The 17,643-nt window shown below is 39.5% G+C and overlaps 1 protein-coding gene across 1 annotated transcript in view; it reads left to right on the forward strand.

Moving 5' to 3' along the window:
- LOC108801113 (anthrax toxin receptor 1-like) overlaps nucleotides 1–3,843 on the forward strand; it is a 47,421-nt gene extending 43,578 nt beyond the window's left edge. Inside the window, exon 12 of the mRNA XM_018573066.1 lies at nucleotides 3,595–3,843. Within this exon, the coding sequence (XP_018428568.1) occupies nucleotides 3,595–3,843 (249 nt within the window). The remainder of the gene's footprint in view (nucleotides 1–3,594) is intronic.
- Nucleotides 3,844–17,643: the final 13,800 nt, after the last annotated feature.

Consider the following 17,643-nt stretch of genomic DNA (forward strand, 5'->3'; position numbering starts at 1 on the left):
TCATCTCTCCTGCCCCCTATCCCACCTCCAGTCATACCCGAAATGAAGCACTTAGTTGGATAACATCTTGAAATTCTTGGGAATGGCGAAACTCTATCCAAGCACCTTAAGTACAAGAGAATTGGTCCATCATATCCCATTCCTAGACCAACAAGCCTTCCAAATGCAAGATAGAGTCCAGTTCCACAACCCATTGTGCCAAAGAAGAAACCTGTGGAGAGGGCCAGTATCTCAGAATGATCCTTCTAGCAGCTGTTAGGAAATGGTGTAGAACATCCTTATTTAATAGATTTAATGTGAACCAGGGAGCACCGAAAGCAGGGCGATCCAGGGAGAATTAGGTACCACTCTACCCGTTACTCTGGTGAAGATGGACAGAATAGTAGCCCAAACTTGATTGATGGGGGTCAGCACCACCAAATATTGTTATGTTACCCACATCTCCACTTCACCCTGCATATGTTTTTTTTAATTATTTTGTCCAGACACACACTTTAAGCCCTTTTTGGTACCTATGTCCAAAAACTTTAATAAGCTTGAATAGAAAATGAATAGAAAATTCTGTGGCAGTTAGTATTGGTCAGTTGTGCTTGTAGGTTGTATTAATTTGAAAGCAGAGGAATTATAAGAGTTAAATCGTGTAACTTGGGGTGACAGACAGTCCTGATGCTCAATGCTGCCCAGGCCACAGCACCAGATTAAGTTAAAGGGCTTCAAGGGACATGAAGTGCAGCTAATAAGCCCTGACATGAGCAGGCAAGTTGTCTCTTACACCCAGCTCAAAGTCGCTGGACCCTTGCACGTTTTTATCAGCAAAGAGGCTATAGAGGATGATATGCCAGACTCTAATCATGTAAGGAGCATACCCTCTAATACTATTTTTACATTTGTATTAGCTTTCAAAGCTCAGGCTGGCATAACATTCTACTAAGGCTTGATGAAGGTGAACACTGTTCATTAGAATGCTCATAAGCAAAATGAATATTATTGTTGTATATTTGCACACAGTTTTAGGGTGATTTGTTGTTTCTGATTCGTTATGCTTTGAATAGTATCTAGTTTTTTATTACTCATGTGCATAGGCATATTAAAATAAGCCCATCTATATTGAATCCTACTGCCTGAAGCTGTCAGAAAAATGCAGTGTAAAAAATGCATAGCTTGGTGTGTAATCACATAGGTTTTTGCGCGTTTACATGTCGGCGGTGTTTAGAGGCATATGCACATAAGCTAATTCTGTGGGCTAAAATATACATTTAGCCACTAGAATAAATTTACATGCAGACACGTGTTAATTTTACCAGTCAGCTCCTCTCTGAACACAAGTTTGGGCCATTTTATTTTTATGCCCCTGAACACTGCTCTAAAACACGGATCTAAATGCCGCAATGTGCATGAACACATTGGCAAAAATAGAGCTGCGTTCAGAGGCATAAAAATGCCTCTAAAAGCATAATTGTTTTTTGTCTTTGTGCATGAGGACTTAGGCCAGTGGTTTAGTCAACTTACTCAATATAGGAAGCCTCAAGTGCAGCCCCTTATATCATCAAAGGGCTGCAGATAATATATCATCAAAGGGCTGCAGATAATATACAGTATGTAATGCTCAGTATGTAATGCTACAAAAAAAATTCAGTGACTGTGGATGTACTATTTTTTTGTAGCATTACATACTGAGCATTACATACTGTATATTATCTGCAGCCCTTTGATTCAGAGTCTTCATGCTTAAAATAAGAGTGGTTGGAGGTTGGGGACATGATACAGAAGACAGAGAATGGAAATATGTTGCATGACACTGCTAGAGATAAATGACAGTCCCTTTATCCCCAAGATCACACTTTTGCATTTCAATAACACGCAACACCACACTAATTACGCACTTTTTGAATTGCACCCAACACACTAGGTAATGCACCTGCACCGCAACACATGACAATGCACCATCATGTGTTGCTCTAGAGAAAAGTGTCAGCTGTGGATTTGGCTGCGCTGGAGTGCATTGACAAAATGAATGGACTGCCTTAATGCCTGACTTCATTTCTGTGTGTGCCTTTCAAGCCAATGCTTCCACATTAGGGCGCCCTACACCCTAATGGTGGTGGAAGAACACGTGGAAGAACATGTGAAGACAGCACAGGAAAAAAAAGAAAGAAACCAAACTATTTCATTAGCAGTAGCCTGTCTAATAAATATTTTTCCTTCACTGGCTCTCAGTAAACACCTGGCAGGACAACAAAAACTGGACTACTGGGCACTGGGGCCTGAAGGCCACAGAATAGTAATCCAAGGCTACGTAAGCTACATAGGCCACAAGCTGAGCAATAGGGTTTTAAGCCTACTTGGCCAATTTTTTCTCATCCAGCCCACAGGCTAGATTAGGGAAAATCAAATGATTTCCTCATCCATGCTAAACAGTATGGATGGAGGAATCTCCAGTACCGGCTATTGTTTTCAGCAGGTGTGGCACCCATGGCTGCCTGAATACAGTGGTGCTGCTGAACAGTGACTGCCTGACCTGTCAATATTTAAAATCGACTTTTGTTGAGCTGGGTGGTGCTTGCAGGGCCACCCACGGCTTGCATTTCGGCCAATTCAGCAGGAATCGCCAGCTCTATGTCTAGCCTTAGACTGTAATTGCCCTGTAGTTAAAATGTTTGTATCACTAAGGAATGATAATTAAAAAGGAAAAAAATGCCTAAAGAACTACAACAGACTCAATAATTACCTATTAACAATATATAATAAATACTATCAAAGCTGTGTCCATGTATAGATCTTAATTTTACTGTACAATACCATAGTCTAAGAAAAATCCAATTATCCATTATATACACACAAACACACATACAGTATTTACTCATCATCATATGCACTGTCTTGTTGTTTCTCCCATTACTAACTTATACAACAATCTACTTTCAGAGTTGCTTTTGCAGCCATATGCTATTTGCATATGTTTTTGTGTTAAAAGGCAACCCAATTAAATGTGGATAAAAAGGTGGATTAAAACCGATTTAGCGATCACAAAATTATCAACCCATAAGCATATTTAGCTCAGACTCGGGGTTACTGAAACATTAGTGCTGTTTTGGACAAGTCCAACTTCTTTGTCGCTAAATACACAAGATGAATATTTACTGTTAGGTTTTTGAAGGTCTCCAGTGCACCAGACAAGAACCAAGTCCTCCCAATATTACTGTAAAATATATCCACTAGTGAATTGTTGTATAAATATGAAAGAGGGCTCAAACACCTCTATCAGGTATTTTATGGTCACCATTATTTAGAGAGTTTTCTTCCATTGCTGCCTCAGACTGAGTTTCAAGTCAGGCTTGTGGCATCGTTGGCTACATACTATGGAGAATTTAATAAAAAGTGCAACATTAACATAATTTGCCCCATAATGGATTCTCCTAAGTAATGTATGTTGTCTCCACATCATATAGCAATCTGTGCCTTGGAATAAAACGCTGCTTGCCCACCTGTACACAAAATGGAATAACGTACTTTGTGTGGAATTATTCTTTAATCTGCCGCTTGTCTTTTTCTTCAAGTATCTAGATTTGCATTTATCTCTTCTGCTTGTTTCAGGGGCGCTGCATTAATTTCACCAGGGTTAAGGCTGATGGATCTCAAACTATCTATAAACCACCACCTAAAGCTGCACCACCGGTTAACACTCCACCACCAAGCACTCCTCCAAGTCAACCTGCAAGCAATCTACCCAGCCAACCACCAAAGCAGCCTCCTCCGCAACGGCAGCCTCCTCCAGGTCCTCCACCATCTCGAATGCCTCCAGGACCACCCCCAGCACGCCCACCTCCTCAGCCCATGCTTTGAGTTCATGTCACAATCTGCTGTATGATGGACTGTAATTGATCCTTTAAGAGCAACTACACGGGAGTAGGAAAGAAGCAGATCTGGGCTTATGTTATATACAGTTTTTCAGTACTCTGTTTTCTGTCAAGTTTTATTAGTTAATTGTTTATTAAAAAGCAAATCCACCTTTCTGACACAATCTATATTATAAGGCAATGAAATTATCAACTTTTGTTCAGTGCCTGTTACCTTATTCTCTTGAAAGGTAATTTGGACCAGGCACAGGTATATATTAAGGACTCCGACAAACAAACTCCACCAGCAAACAATGGCAGTAGAATTGGTTAAACGGAAGAGTGCAGTGCCTGGCAATGTGGTGACAACATAGGAAGCCACCACATGTCTTGAAATCAATTACTTTTCTGGCCTGTGTAAAGCCCTGATCTCACTCCAAATGAATAGTGGGATAAACAGAATTGGTCACATCAAACCATGCCTGATCATCAAACATCAGTACATGAATGACCTCAATAAAATTTTTGTTTCTGTGGAAGTAATTCCCACTAAAAATGTTCTAGCATACGGAAAGTCTTCCTGAAGGAGTAATGGCTAGCAGCAAACCAAGGACCTACTTCATTTTTTTATCTGTGCTTGGAGAGTGAGACAATAGACTGACAGGTGCCCAGATACCGTTGGCATATGGTGTATTTCATTGTCAGGAAAACCTTAAATACATGAAAGGTATTGGGTAATTTGACCCTTCTTCAGGCATGAAGACGAATAGGTAAAGAATACTTTTCATAAAGTTGATGATTTCACTGTCCTCCTAAGTAGCCTAAAATTTCCAGAAAAGTTATCATTTCAGCCACTCCATTGCATAAACCTGTATTTTACTCATTCATGGATGCTTTTTAGTTTGTCAAGAAGTAAAATGATCTGTAAATTCCTTCTAAACAGCCCAGAACTGCTTCTAGGTTCCCCTAGCATGCAGTACACATTAACTCTTTAGCTGCCACTGGAGAGGGTGCAGACTATATAATAGAGTGGTTGGTTTGGCAACCAAAGGGGGTATATTTACTCAGTCTATTTATTTCTGTCTGTAATGTTTATTTTCTCAAGGAAAGGCAAATGGAGTTTGTTGCTGGCCAGCAAAACCTGCCCCATTTGTGCTCAGGTGACAGCCTGACCTCAGTACATTCCATATTCAGCATCTTCTTTATAACACGGTATTGTATGTTCTATTGGATATGTGGTCTGTTTTCTGCTTCAAAACCCTGGACTTTTGGTGCTTGCAGAGTGCTTATAGTAGATCATGTATGTGCAATCACACTTGATCCCAGTTTGGAGTACGTGCTAGTCCACACTTTTTTTTTTTCATGGCTCCTTTATGTCCTTTTGACTCATTGAGGAAAAACTCTGAACTAGGTAAAACTGCATTTAACAGTCCAGAGACCTGACCTGCTGAATAATACGCAGAATATATGGTGCAAGTCTTCTGAATTCATGTTTGCCAGAATTAATTATTTCAGGAACTTTGGCAACAGACTCTTACTCAGATTGTAAACCCTTACTTAAGTGGAGCCAGTGTTCTCATCACGATTAGGAATAGTTTTCAAACACCAATCGATGAGGAAAAGGCAATCTTTGGGGCTTAGAGGGATGGATGGCATTTTTTGGAAACTTACAGGGCACAAAAACAAACTTTTTTTTAAACAAGTTAGAACAAAATGGCACTTGGAGTTGCATAACAATGAACTAGTCATTAGTAATAACAGAATGCCATAAACTTTAAGGTAGACAGTGACTTACACTTCTACTCATGTCTTAAAGTTCAAAGATATTTGATGTGTGACCTACCCAAACTCATCCTATATGAGTCTCACGCCTTTCCACATTACCATGGCAGCACTAAGGTTGCATTTATTTCTTAGCATGAGCGTTTACAGGCGATTTTAGAGCATTTGTTAGGTGTATACTTGAGTATAAGGGCTATATATGGGATTTCAGGTGCATTCCAGTGCATTTGCAAGCGTTTTTAATGTGTTTTAATGCATTCCGTTGTGATCCAATGCAGCTAAAATAGGGCAAGCAGTATTTTTTCTGACTACATCTGAACAGACTGCATTGATATGAACAGAGCACCAGAAATCCCAAAGGAAAGCAACGTGATGCATTTTGAATGCAGCTGCCAAACTGAACGGACTGCATCACAGCTGCATTTGGTGTGAACTAGCCCTAAATGTTTAGCCAATAGAAAGCTAGATACTGGGAGGAGAAGATGGTTGTTTAGGCCTGAGAAACACTAATTTTCAGGTGGCTAAAAATGCCCCAATCTGCTTTAAAAGTAGCTCTTGTACTGTTTTGAGCACCAGGCATTGAGCTACAGGCGCCTGAACACTCATATGTAAAGTGACAATTTAAAAGCATGCGATTTGGGTCATTAAGCATTTTGGAGCGTTGAGCTTCAAGCTACAAAACACTCAGTCGTGACTTAGGGCTAAAGGTGTAGGTTATAGTGAATTAGGTTTAACCAAAACTGATGTTCTATAAAACTACAGCTTGAAAATAAGTTTTATATCAACTCTTCTCTGGATCTTCTGTTTGTTTCCTTCTGATTTTTAGCACATCAGGGATTGTAAAAACTAACTCTACCATAACTTTAAGAACTGCCAAGGAAATACATGAACAGAATTGGAGTAGAGTAGAGAATAGAGTAGACTCTTCAATGATACACAAACAATGTCCAATATTGCCAACTGCAAAATGACAGGTGCACTTTACATATTGTTCACCTAAATGGAAACACTGCTCTTGGAGTGTTTGGACAAGATGAGGATATATTTAAACAGCAAAACAGGCACTTTTCAGAAGCTTACCGTACTCTATGGGTTGTATTTGTAAAAAAGTTTTGCATTATGGCTACTAGTTTCCTATACTCCTCAGCTCCATCTAGTAGCCATAATGCAATGCGATTCTAAAACACAGACTTTCACAATTGCTGTTTGCCTTGCAAATGTTTTATAAATACACTACTATGTGTTGCTTTACGTGCATTTAGCATCAAAATAAATGGCACCCCAACGTACATGCATTTCAGCACCACCACACACAAAGGCGGACACTGTGCCTTGTGATGCACTGTTGAAAAAGTGCACCTTGGCAGTGTGTTTAAAACAAATGAGCTGCCTTAATGCGTTTGTGGGTTAATGCACCACAACAGTGTGCATCCGATCTTAAAGTTCCTATGAGTTTATTATGTAGGTTAGGAGTCTACTCTGGGCTTAAGTACTGTACTAGCCTCACTGGGACCACAGTGTGATTGCACAGATAGAAAAACAAATTTTTTTCATTTTTTTCATTTTTACTACATTAAGACATTAAAGGTTCTGTACAGAGCATAACAAGGAACACATAGTGCTGCTGGGCAGTTTAAATAATTTATATGTTGTGCTGACATTTTCTTCAACCTCAGTCCCAGTAGATGGGCCTCACAAACGTGATGGTGGTCACTTTGCTTAAAAAATCTAATAGACTAAACACCACCAACATTTACAGCACTTCATAGTGTCCTCAAGTGTATTGGGCTTTCTCAGTTGGACTGGGGGGGATGTATCAAAACTGGAGCAGATAAAATCTAGAGCAGTTGCCCATGGCAACCAATCAGCTTCTCTCTTTAGTTTGTTCAGCTAAGGTTTGAAAATGAAAGAGAGCTGCTGATTGGTTACCATGCACAGCTGCTACAAATTATGTCTGCTCCAGTTTTGATAAATTCCCCTCAATGTGTATTAAGCCATCAGTATTTACTTTCTGTAAACTGAAATACAGTTGTCAAACTTGGGTTGGGTGCACCGCAGGCATGTCTATAGTGCATTTTTAGTCGGCGCACATTTTGAGTAATTGTAATATTTGACTCATATAACATGTTGATAGAAGCTAAATAGGTTTCCACTGATATGCAGACATTGTTCAGTTTTAAATTGGGCATTTATTGTGCCTGCCTGCCTCCGTTATGTACTGCTGGTTTAGGTAGCTGGCTTCTTAGGCATGAAACACTGCATTATGGGAGGGCATTGTAAGCGTGTCTTCTCCATACCCCAAAGTACCAGGATTTTCTATGGAGTCACAGCAAAGTTTGGGACAGCAGGGATGGGGAGTTAGAGCACCAGAGGTGAGGTGCAGGATAGAGTTGTTCATCAACAGAACTTTATTGTTTGCAGCAGACAATAAGCTCTTTAATTTTGTTTGGAATTTGTTAGGTATGTGGTCTGTGAATATGTGTGCTTTAAATATCAGTAGGCAGGAATTGAATGTCTTTTCCAGATAAGGGTGCACTTCAAGCTGACCTCCAGGCACAGCAATTTATATTATTCTAATATATTCATCAATAGCCTCAAAGGATATAATTCAGCTTTGTATGCAACAATCGGCCTTTGCAAGCCAAATTACTACTTTGTAAACATAGCTGTGGCATCACTGTGCTGCACATAGCCTGTCTACAGAGCAAAGCTGTGGGAAGTACCCAGTAGGCTCCATCCCCTATAGGCTGCCTGCAGAAAACTTCAGGAAGGGAGGCAGAGACAAGACCAGCACCCTGTACAAAGGGAGCGAGCAGCAGTGATTGGTCTTAGGCTTCGTTCACACCATCTCCAGTGTGTTCCAGCATGGTTAGCTGCTGGAACACACTGGAATTGCATACAGTCTGGCTCCCTGCATTCTGGGGCGGGACGGGGCTTGGTGGTGTATTCAAGTCAATGGCACCACAGCAATGCCCCACTCCCCCGCATGACACAGCAATGCCCATGTTCCAGTCCAGTGTGATCGCAAAAAATAGTACAAGCACTATTTTTTGCAGGGGGTGTGGCTGCTGTGCCATTGACTTGAGAGCATTGCCCCACCCCAGAACGCAGGGACCCAGACAGTATGCAATTCAGTGCGTTCCAGCAGCTAACCGTGCTGGAATGCACTAGAGATGGTCCCTTAGAGCAGACCTTTCAATAAAATGAAGGTCTGCTCTATTGAAAGCCCCCAATGCCCCAAAGGCAAATCACCTGGAGTGACCATTCATTTTTATGGAAGGTCCACTTTAGTACAGGAAATTCCTGCACAGAGGGAACGTTTCACACTGGATAAATTCACGGATCAGTGAGAGATGATGTATGGACTAAGAGTAAATGACAACTTAAATTCTTAAAGTTTCATTTTCTATGTGTCATTTTGTAAAGAATTGATGAAAGTGCAGTGCTGCACATTGGGTCAAGATAGGTGGAAGGAGGAAACACATTAATGTCAGTGGGAAGTAAGTGTAAGCTAAAAAAATAGAGCCTCATTTTTAAAGCTATAGCAGCTCTATTACCAAAGTCTAAGGCAGGGGTAGCAAACCTCCGGCCCTCCCGCTGTGGTGAAACAAAAAATCCCATAATGCATCTCTCTTCGAGAATCATGTCTGTGGCTCTGAGAATCTTGCAATGCCTCATGGGATTTGTAGTTCCACCACAGCTGGAGGCCCGGAGGTTTGCTACCCCTGGTCTAAGGACTGGCTGCACAGAAAATAGCTGGCAGTAAATCTTTGAAGGTTCTCATTCTTCCAGGTCATGGTATATCTGTAAAAATACATCAAATCAACTGGACTTCTATTTTTTTCTTGAAGACTTACCGCTGGTCATCCAACAAGCTTTCTCAATTCAGATTGAGTTGGAGAAAGCTAGATAGATGACCGGTGAAATGTCTTCAAGAGAAATTACAAGTCCAGTTGCTTTGATTTATTTTTACAGCTATAGATGGCAATAAACCTTTCCAGGTTATTCTGCATAGTATACATTTGTGTGTTTTGTTATATCAACATACACACACACTGTCTATATAAATAGCAAAACAGACAGTTGAACTGAACACAGAAAGAGGAACTAAAGTTTCTGTTATACTTAATTATGTTCAGTATGTTCAGATATTGACAGAAGAATTTGTACCTTCACCCCGTAGACAGTCACTGATAAGATAATAGCTGTTTGATGTTATCGGACAATGAATGTGACTTAAAGATATGTATATGTAATATAGTGGAAGAAACAAAATGTGTTCTTCAGCTATCCATACACTGGTAGATTTTAGTACAAACATTCATACGAAAAATCTCATCAAAACATTCAATACCAATCGATGACGCCATTAGATACATGTAGAATGATGTTTGAAAATTCGTTTGGTTATTACATTTGATTACTCATTGTGCTGGGCCAAATTTCCCTATGTACTGTGGCTCCCTATGTAGTCTGGCAACAGAGCGGTATGTAATCCCAGACACCTTCGAGAAAACCGATCCAACTTTAGTTACAGTTTTAAACCCTACCGATCAACGGTTCCTCATGTTTTACCTGTCCAACTCCTGTTGTACAATGTCTAAAACTTTTAAATGAAGTACATTTCTAAAACAGTTTTTTCAAAATTTTAATTAAATCAGAATAGCGTATACATATGTAGTTAACTCAAAGAAGTGAAGTGCTTAACTTTAAGTGAACAGGTGTGGTAGAGTGACCATCATCCGGTAACAATGAAAAGACAAGGTCTGCATTTGAAGGGAGGTTGTACATTAAAATGAGAGCCAAAGGTAAGCGAAGGATCAAATATTTAGATCAATTTACCTTTTTATAGTTTAAATACAGAATCACTTTTCATTGCCCACAGTTTTCTTATTGCCTTAAAATATTCTGGGTAAACCGTATAGATGTTTGCTTTGAGAAATGCTTTAAACCTGATGTATCTAGAGCAGCGGTAAAACCATCTTGTCTTTTGGTGGTGATTCGATATTATAATGCCACATATATCTTCCTTACTGATAACTGGGGTGAAAAACAGGCAGTCGGTGACGTAAATATTTTACGTTTAATTTTGTTTTTCTGATATTTAGAAACAAATTTATTTTGTACTAACCTTTTATCTTTTGTGATAATATTTTTTTATAATATTCTGACCATTAAGGTTGATATGATCTTTATAACCAAGAATTGTCCACTGGTATAAATGTCCATAAGGAGAAATCAGTACTGGGTATTTAACAGGTTTGAAATCCTCATCCTTGGATGCTTTTTAACTTTGTGTTCTGAAATCTGGACTCAGTGAAGGTACACTAGCCACTTTGTTAGCCATGTGGACTTGAATTTGTATAGAAAGCTTTGATAGTGTGGACTTGTTAATGAATGGCTGCAACAAGTGTTTTCTGTGTCATTGAAAACAACCAGATTTTTTTTTCACAATCCCATTCTGTCCTAGAAGAATGACAAGAGGAAGCTGACAGGTTGCTATTGTAAGCACAGGCAGCTCTTGTTTTGGATTTTTAAATAAGGAAGGGTGGGGGTGGGGGGAATTGGACAATCTGTAAATTAAATATCAACACGATTCCCCAATTTTCTACTACTTTATTATACCATTTCAGAACTGAGCCCCTCAGCTGGCAAAATCATATTATTTTATCATATGATATCTTCCAGATTGTTTCTGAACTGTCTTTGTGCAGCAATTTGACTTTAAACAAAGACTCTATATGGCAGCCAATCAAAATCTACTTTCTGTTATCCCATACAGCACTGCACTCAGATGAGTGAATCAAACTGGTTAGTGGAAGAAACACCAGAATTTTTTTGGATGCTTTCAGTCATGAGACCTTTTATCTTTTAAAAGATGTACTATCTAATCTAAGGCCCCGTTCTTGCCAGGGCGTTTCATTGCCCTTTTTTTCCGCGCTGAAACGCATGCAAGATAAAATCCCATGCATTCCATGCATGGGGGTGGTTCACACAAACACGCTTAATCGCCTAGAAAAATACAACTGGTGTTTGAACTATTCCCTGAGCTTCTTCTGTGGCACGTTTTGCTCCATAGACTTCAATGGAAATGTGCCGATCAGTGTGCTTGTGCGGGGTGTTTTTAGCGCGTTTTTGCAGCTGAGACTGATCTTCATTGGACAACTGTAAAATGAGCTGAAACCACACCTTAAAACATATTGCTTATGAACAGCATATGCCTGTAAAATGCACAAAAACACGATAAAAAAAGCATGTAAAGCGCTTCGAAACGCTGACACCCTGGTGTGAATGGGGTCTACAAAAATAATAGTACACCTAACTTAAAGTCAGATTCCAGTATGCTGCTTATCTTTATCTAATAATTTAAAGTCAAATAGCTAAAACAGAGAGCAGCCAGTCAGAATGCATCATTCATCAACCTGTCTGCACTAATCCATTTGCAGTAATGGACACATCATTGCTCTTTGCGCCTGTTTTTTTAGGTAAATATTTTTATACATTTTTCAAACCATAAAAAACAAGGGACGTAGAAGGTTAAACAGGGAAATCAGAGGCAAACAATTCACATCAAAGTTACAGAGAAAGAAATGGGTACGATTATCATGGGCACTGAAGCATTGAAGGAACCTAAGGCAGCCACGTTGCTCCTGCTTTTGTAGTTGGATGACATTGCATTGAACCAGAAAGTGTTCTTATAGCATGTATTGCCTATATTAAATTAAGAAGTAACATTTATAACTAATTTCTATGTCAGATGGCCACCACAGGGAGCTAACCTGGGAGTTAAAGTAGAACACCAAGCATGTTTTTGTTATACCAAGAAGAGGAGTTAAAACCTCAGGTTCTCTTTGCTGTTTTTATCTCCATTGGGGAAATGGTCCATTATGTCCTTTTCTGTAACCATGGTCTGTAGGAAAGAAGCGACATGAAATTTCCCTTATAAGGACAAACTGCAATAAGAGCCCAATAACAATTCTAAGGCTTCCTTAGTCCCTGGTGAGCTTTCCCTTAGGTCCGTGTCACAAAGACAATGGTCACCAGAATAGGACACAAAAGGAAGACTAAAGAAAACTATGAATATCAAAAAAAACTTTACAGTGGTCCTTTCTTAAAAATAAAAGGAAAAACAATATTCATTAAGGGGGAGTAAAAGTGGAACACCAAGGAATTTCTTTATACCAAGAAGAAGAGTTAGAACCTACTTCAGGTTCTCTTTGCTGTTTGTATCTGCATTGGGCAGTTTTCCCTGGTATCCAGTTTTTGTAACCATGGCCAATGGGAAAAAAAAAGTAGCGTACTATAAAATCTCCCTTTTGAGGACAGACAGCAATAAAAGGCAAACATTGATTCTGATGCCTCATTAGTCTTTGGCAAAATTTCCTCTAGGTTCGTTCAAGCAATTCAAAACGTACAGTGGTCTCAACCCTCCCCTATTATAAAAACTTAAAAGGATACCAAAAATCTTTTTTGTAAGGGGCATTTTTAAAGGGCAGCATTGAATTTTTTCTTGTATGTTTCAAATCCTAAAAGAATTGGCACACAAAGCGATGGCTAGTAATTCTTGATTGTTGTTAAAATGTTTAAGCACCAATTTAGTCTGTGAAGATTACTATTTGGATGCCTTGTACTGCTTCACACTTCCATATCTCCTAATCATTTACAAGATAACATATCACAAGTTTAATAGGCTACTATTCCCTAAAACCCCCCAAAATGTCATTATATGAATTATGTGAAATTTTTTTTAGAATAGATGCCCTGCAATGGCATTGTCCGTATCTACTTCAGCACAGGTAATATTTGGTCAAAGGTCGGGGCATTTTATATAACCGACCCTCCTTGGAGATGACAAAACTTTAACCAACCCCCCAATGCAAAAATAGGTTTTTTTTTTAAATTTAAATATATTTTTGTTAGTCATCTCATTAAAATATGCATTTAGATTTCGTTTTGTGTCCTAATGATTTTTTTTACATTTACCAGAATGTATAGTTTTTGTAATATTATATATTTTAAATCCTTGGTGTGCTTTATTTTCAAAGCTTTGCACTTGCTCCCTCTAGTGACTATCAAGCAGTACAATCAGCACCCTTGATTAACAAATTCTATTATAAAAAAATTATAAAATTAAGAAAGCCATATTTTAACCACAGCTTTGCACTTGCTCTCTCTAGTGGCTGTCAATCAGTATAATCCGCATCCCTGCTTAACAATTTCTATTAACAAAATTACAAATCAAGAAAAAGCCACATGAAGAGTGGTGTTCTTCAGACTCATCTTAATAAGTTTTGCCTAGTGTCACAACTACTTCCAGTGAAGCCAATTGTCATATGTGTCTATAGACTTTTATTGAGATGGAAAGAGTAAGGCTTAATCACTGAGCTGTGCTTGTAAACCAGAAGCCTGGCATATGTATATTGTGCACATGTATGGCTGCCCTAATGCTCTAATTAAAATCTACAATTAGAAATAAGGCTTTTAAACATTAACACATTTTCATATTTACATCAAGACATTTACATTCTAAGAATATAATAAATAATAGATTCCATTTAAACATGCTTGCTTGTGCCCTACTAATGCAACAGGTTACAGGAAGTGTATTCATAGGTGTTATCAGGAAGGCTGCATTAACATGTAATGTTTAGTTACAGTAAGTCAATTATTTATACTCTGCTACTCAGATCCAGGTACATGTGTATACAAGCTTTATAAAGTCATGTAGTAATGCTCTCCTATCTGACAGTCAATAAAAAGTGTCAATAAAATTGGTCTGTCTGCATCCTTCTTGTTCTGGCTGATGATCACTTGTGCAATCCTTCCTTTACCGCCTATCAAGCATCTGTGCCTGTGCAGTGACGCGTTTTACACTTCCGAAGACAGCTTGTACTATTGATCTCTAAGGGAGTACATGTGTCAGCTCAGTCACAGAGATTCTTCTTACATATTTTTAATTCATGTACTGATGCTATCATCCTAATGAATACTGTGAGACATTCAGAGATCTGCTCTAGAACTCTAGAGAAGCATCCATGAAATCATTCTATACACATATTTATAGAAATGTTTATACCCAAGATTCATACATTTTTCTAATTGGATTCAACTGGAAAAATCTATGAAGCTCAGTTGAAAGTTGTGTGAATCTTAGGTATAAACATATATAAATATAATACTATATAAAATAAATATAAACATTGTAAATAGACCCCATCGGTATTAAAATGGAGTGCCTAGAGCACATTCTTAAAGCAGAACTGCAGGCAAAAAAAGCAAGGGTTTTTGTCTAGGTGCTAAAACAAATAAAAATAAGTTACACTCACTGGAACCGCAGAGCCAGCTGGCTGCTCCTTAAGCCCCCAAAGCCTGTCCACTCCTCCACTGCAGTGATTGTATGTATGACCTTAGTGTCCTCATGTCCTATACACAGTGAACATGATGACCTTAAGACTGCTGCAGTAGAGGGGGAGAGAGGCTCCAGTGACCAGTCTAAGAGTGAGCCACCTCCTAGGATCGGGGGGAGTATAACTTTGTTTAACACCTAGACAAAACGAGCACATAAGGGTTAAGAACATTCTTGCCTGGAGTTCTGGTTTAAAGCTGACCTATACCAAAAATGTAACTAAAAATAACTTTTTTTTAATTGTGTATTGCAATAAGGGTGGCTCCAGAGAATGCAGTGCCTAAGGTGAATATAAATGATAGAGCCTAAAGTGTAAGTGCACCCTAAACATTTTAATGTTTAAGTATTGCCAACAATGTTTTTTGGGATTTGTAAAGAATAGGTAATTGTTAAAACTGGTCACTTTATTCCATATTTTGCGGCCTATAAGATGCTCCGGACGATAGGACGCAGGGATTCTGTGACAGAAATTCTGTCAATGAAGCTGCAGTTAGTGACCGCTGAGACATGTGGCGCTGTGATTACAGTGTCACGGTCTCAGTAATCACACAGAGCAGACGAAGAACGACGTTCTTCGTCTGCTCAAGGGGCTCTATGGTGAGCTCCTATGTGGGACCCGTCATGGTCCCCCAGCGGAGCGAGGGACACCGAAAACCACGGCGGGGGGCGGACACGATCGCCGTCGCCGCTCAATTTAATACAAGGGATCTAATTAGATCCCTTGCATTAAACGAGCAGCGGTTCCCACTGTACATTCAGCTCTGCTTGTCAGGAGCAGGGCTGAATGTACAAAAAGAAACTGCATGTCCCGAGCGTCGGGCGATAGGTATTCGCTCCATAAGACGCAGACACATTTTTCCCCTCCTTTCGGGGGAAAAAAAGTGCGTCTTATGGAGCAAAAAATACGGTATGTTGTCTCTGTCCCATTGTGGAGATTTCCCTTCACTTCTTGTCCCTGAGAGGCAACACGAAGTCAGAATTAAACTCTACAAAATTAAAATGTTATTTTAGACAGTTGTCACCAGAACAGGTGTCTTCATTGCAATATTTGCCCCCAACTCTAGTTTTGGTAAGATTTTGGATTTCCCATCACTTCCTGTCGTAGTGACAATAGTCACCGGGAGAAATAGAGAGGGTGAATCTACCTAGCAGGGGCACAGACAGCAACAAATAAAAACATGATAATGGTTCAAACCCTGCTCCACTCCATCCATAATTTTAAAAAGTTTTGGCTATGCGTCCACTTTAATTACTGTGAGATTAAGTGAAAGTCTTGCACACAAAAACCTCAAGACAAAAGAATATTTAAAAAATTTAACTTTCCAGTTACATATGCTTTTCCGCACACAGAATACAGAGCAAACACTTCTTTAAGGTAGGATTATTAAAGCCTACCTTAAAGAAGATTTTTTTCTAAAAACAGTTTTACTCTCCAACCAGAACAAAAACAAGAAAAAAAACAACAACACAGGAGTATATAACAGTGCAGCTTGCAGAGGGTAGTGGTCCGGCCTATGTAACATATAATATAGAGTGCAGGGGGGAGAAAATGTAACATAAAAACGGTTCGGCTATTCACTACGGCTCATTACGGCTGATTTCGGCTATTCACTACGGCTCATTACGGCTGATTTCAGCCATATATCAGCTGCACTTCGGTCAGCTGAACATGCTCTGCATGTTCGGCTGAACCGAAGTGCAGAAGGACTTTAACTCAGCCGATCCAACATCTGGATCAGCTGAGCTGAAGCTCCAGCAGCTCACTCGCTGCCAATCGCCCCTATTCTCATAGGGTCCAAACGGCAGTGAGTGAATAGCCGAATGCTGTAGAGCAGCATTCGCCTCAGCTATTCTGCTCGGTACCTCCATGGTACAAAGCAGAATAGCAAATCAATGAGAATAGTTAAAAAGAAAAAACAAAGTTGAAAAATAAAAAAATGTAAATAAATTTAAAAAGAAAGATTGTTTTAAAAAGAAAAAAAATGATTAGGTGGAGCTAGCAGTGAAAGCTTGGTCGCCCGACTGACTCCTATTGGCCGGCACCTGCTAGAGTCTTCTAGCAGGTCCCCGACAATGAATAACAACTGGGGGGAGCCGGCCGTGCCTTCGGCTCGGCTAAGCCGCTCGGCCGCCTTCGGGAGCTGTACGCGGTATAGTGAATAGCCCGTAGATCAGCCCTTCGGTTCGACTGAACAGAAGGGCTCCCGCAACCGAAGCTAGCCGAAAGATCATCCGTAGCTACGGCTGCATCCTTCGGCAGCTTTGTGAATAGACCCCTAAATGTATATTTTAGAGCTGTTTCTGTAATGGGAGAAAATACTTCTGAAGAGAGGAATCCAAGAGTAATCCCAAAAACGACCTTTCTGAACACTAGGTCTAACTTTTCAAAGTTTAGCATCCTACCTAGAATTTGCAGATGGAGGAGGTTTATTGTTGACCCTAATAGTGCAAAGCTTAAACACATTTTTCATGCCAGCATATCAGAACAAAAACATAAATACACAAAGTCTGCCACACCTGGCCTGGGATTTAAGAGGATACTGCACCACTGCTTCTAATTTATCCATGCTTACAAAGGGAGTGACATAAAGCTAGCATGAGCTTAAATAGTAACACTCA

This window comes from Nanorana parkeri, unplaced genomic scaffold (assembly GCF_000935625.1).
Source record: "Nanorana parkeri isolate BGI_ZX_2015 unplaced genomic scaffold, ASM93562v1 scaffold2225, whole genome shotgun sequence".
Taxonomy (NCBI): Eukaryota; Metazoa; Chordata; class Amphibia; order Anura; family Dicroglossidae; genus Nanorana; species Nanorana parkeri.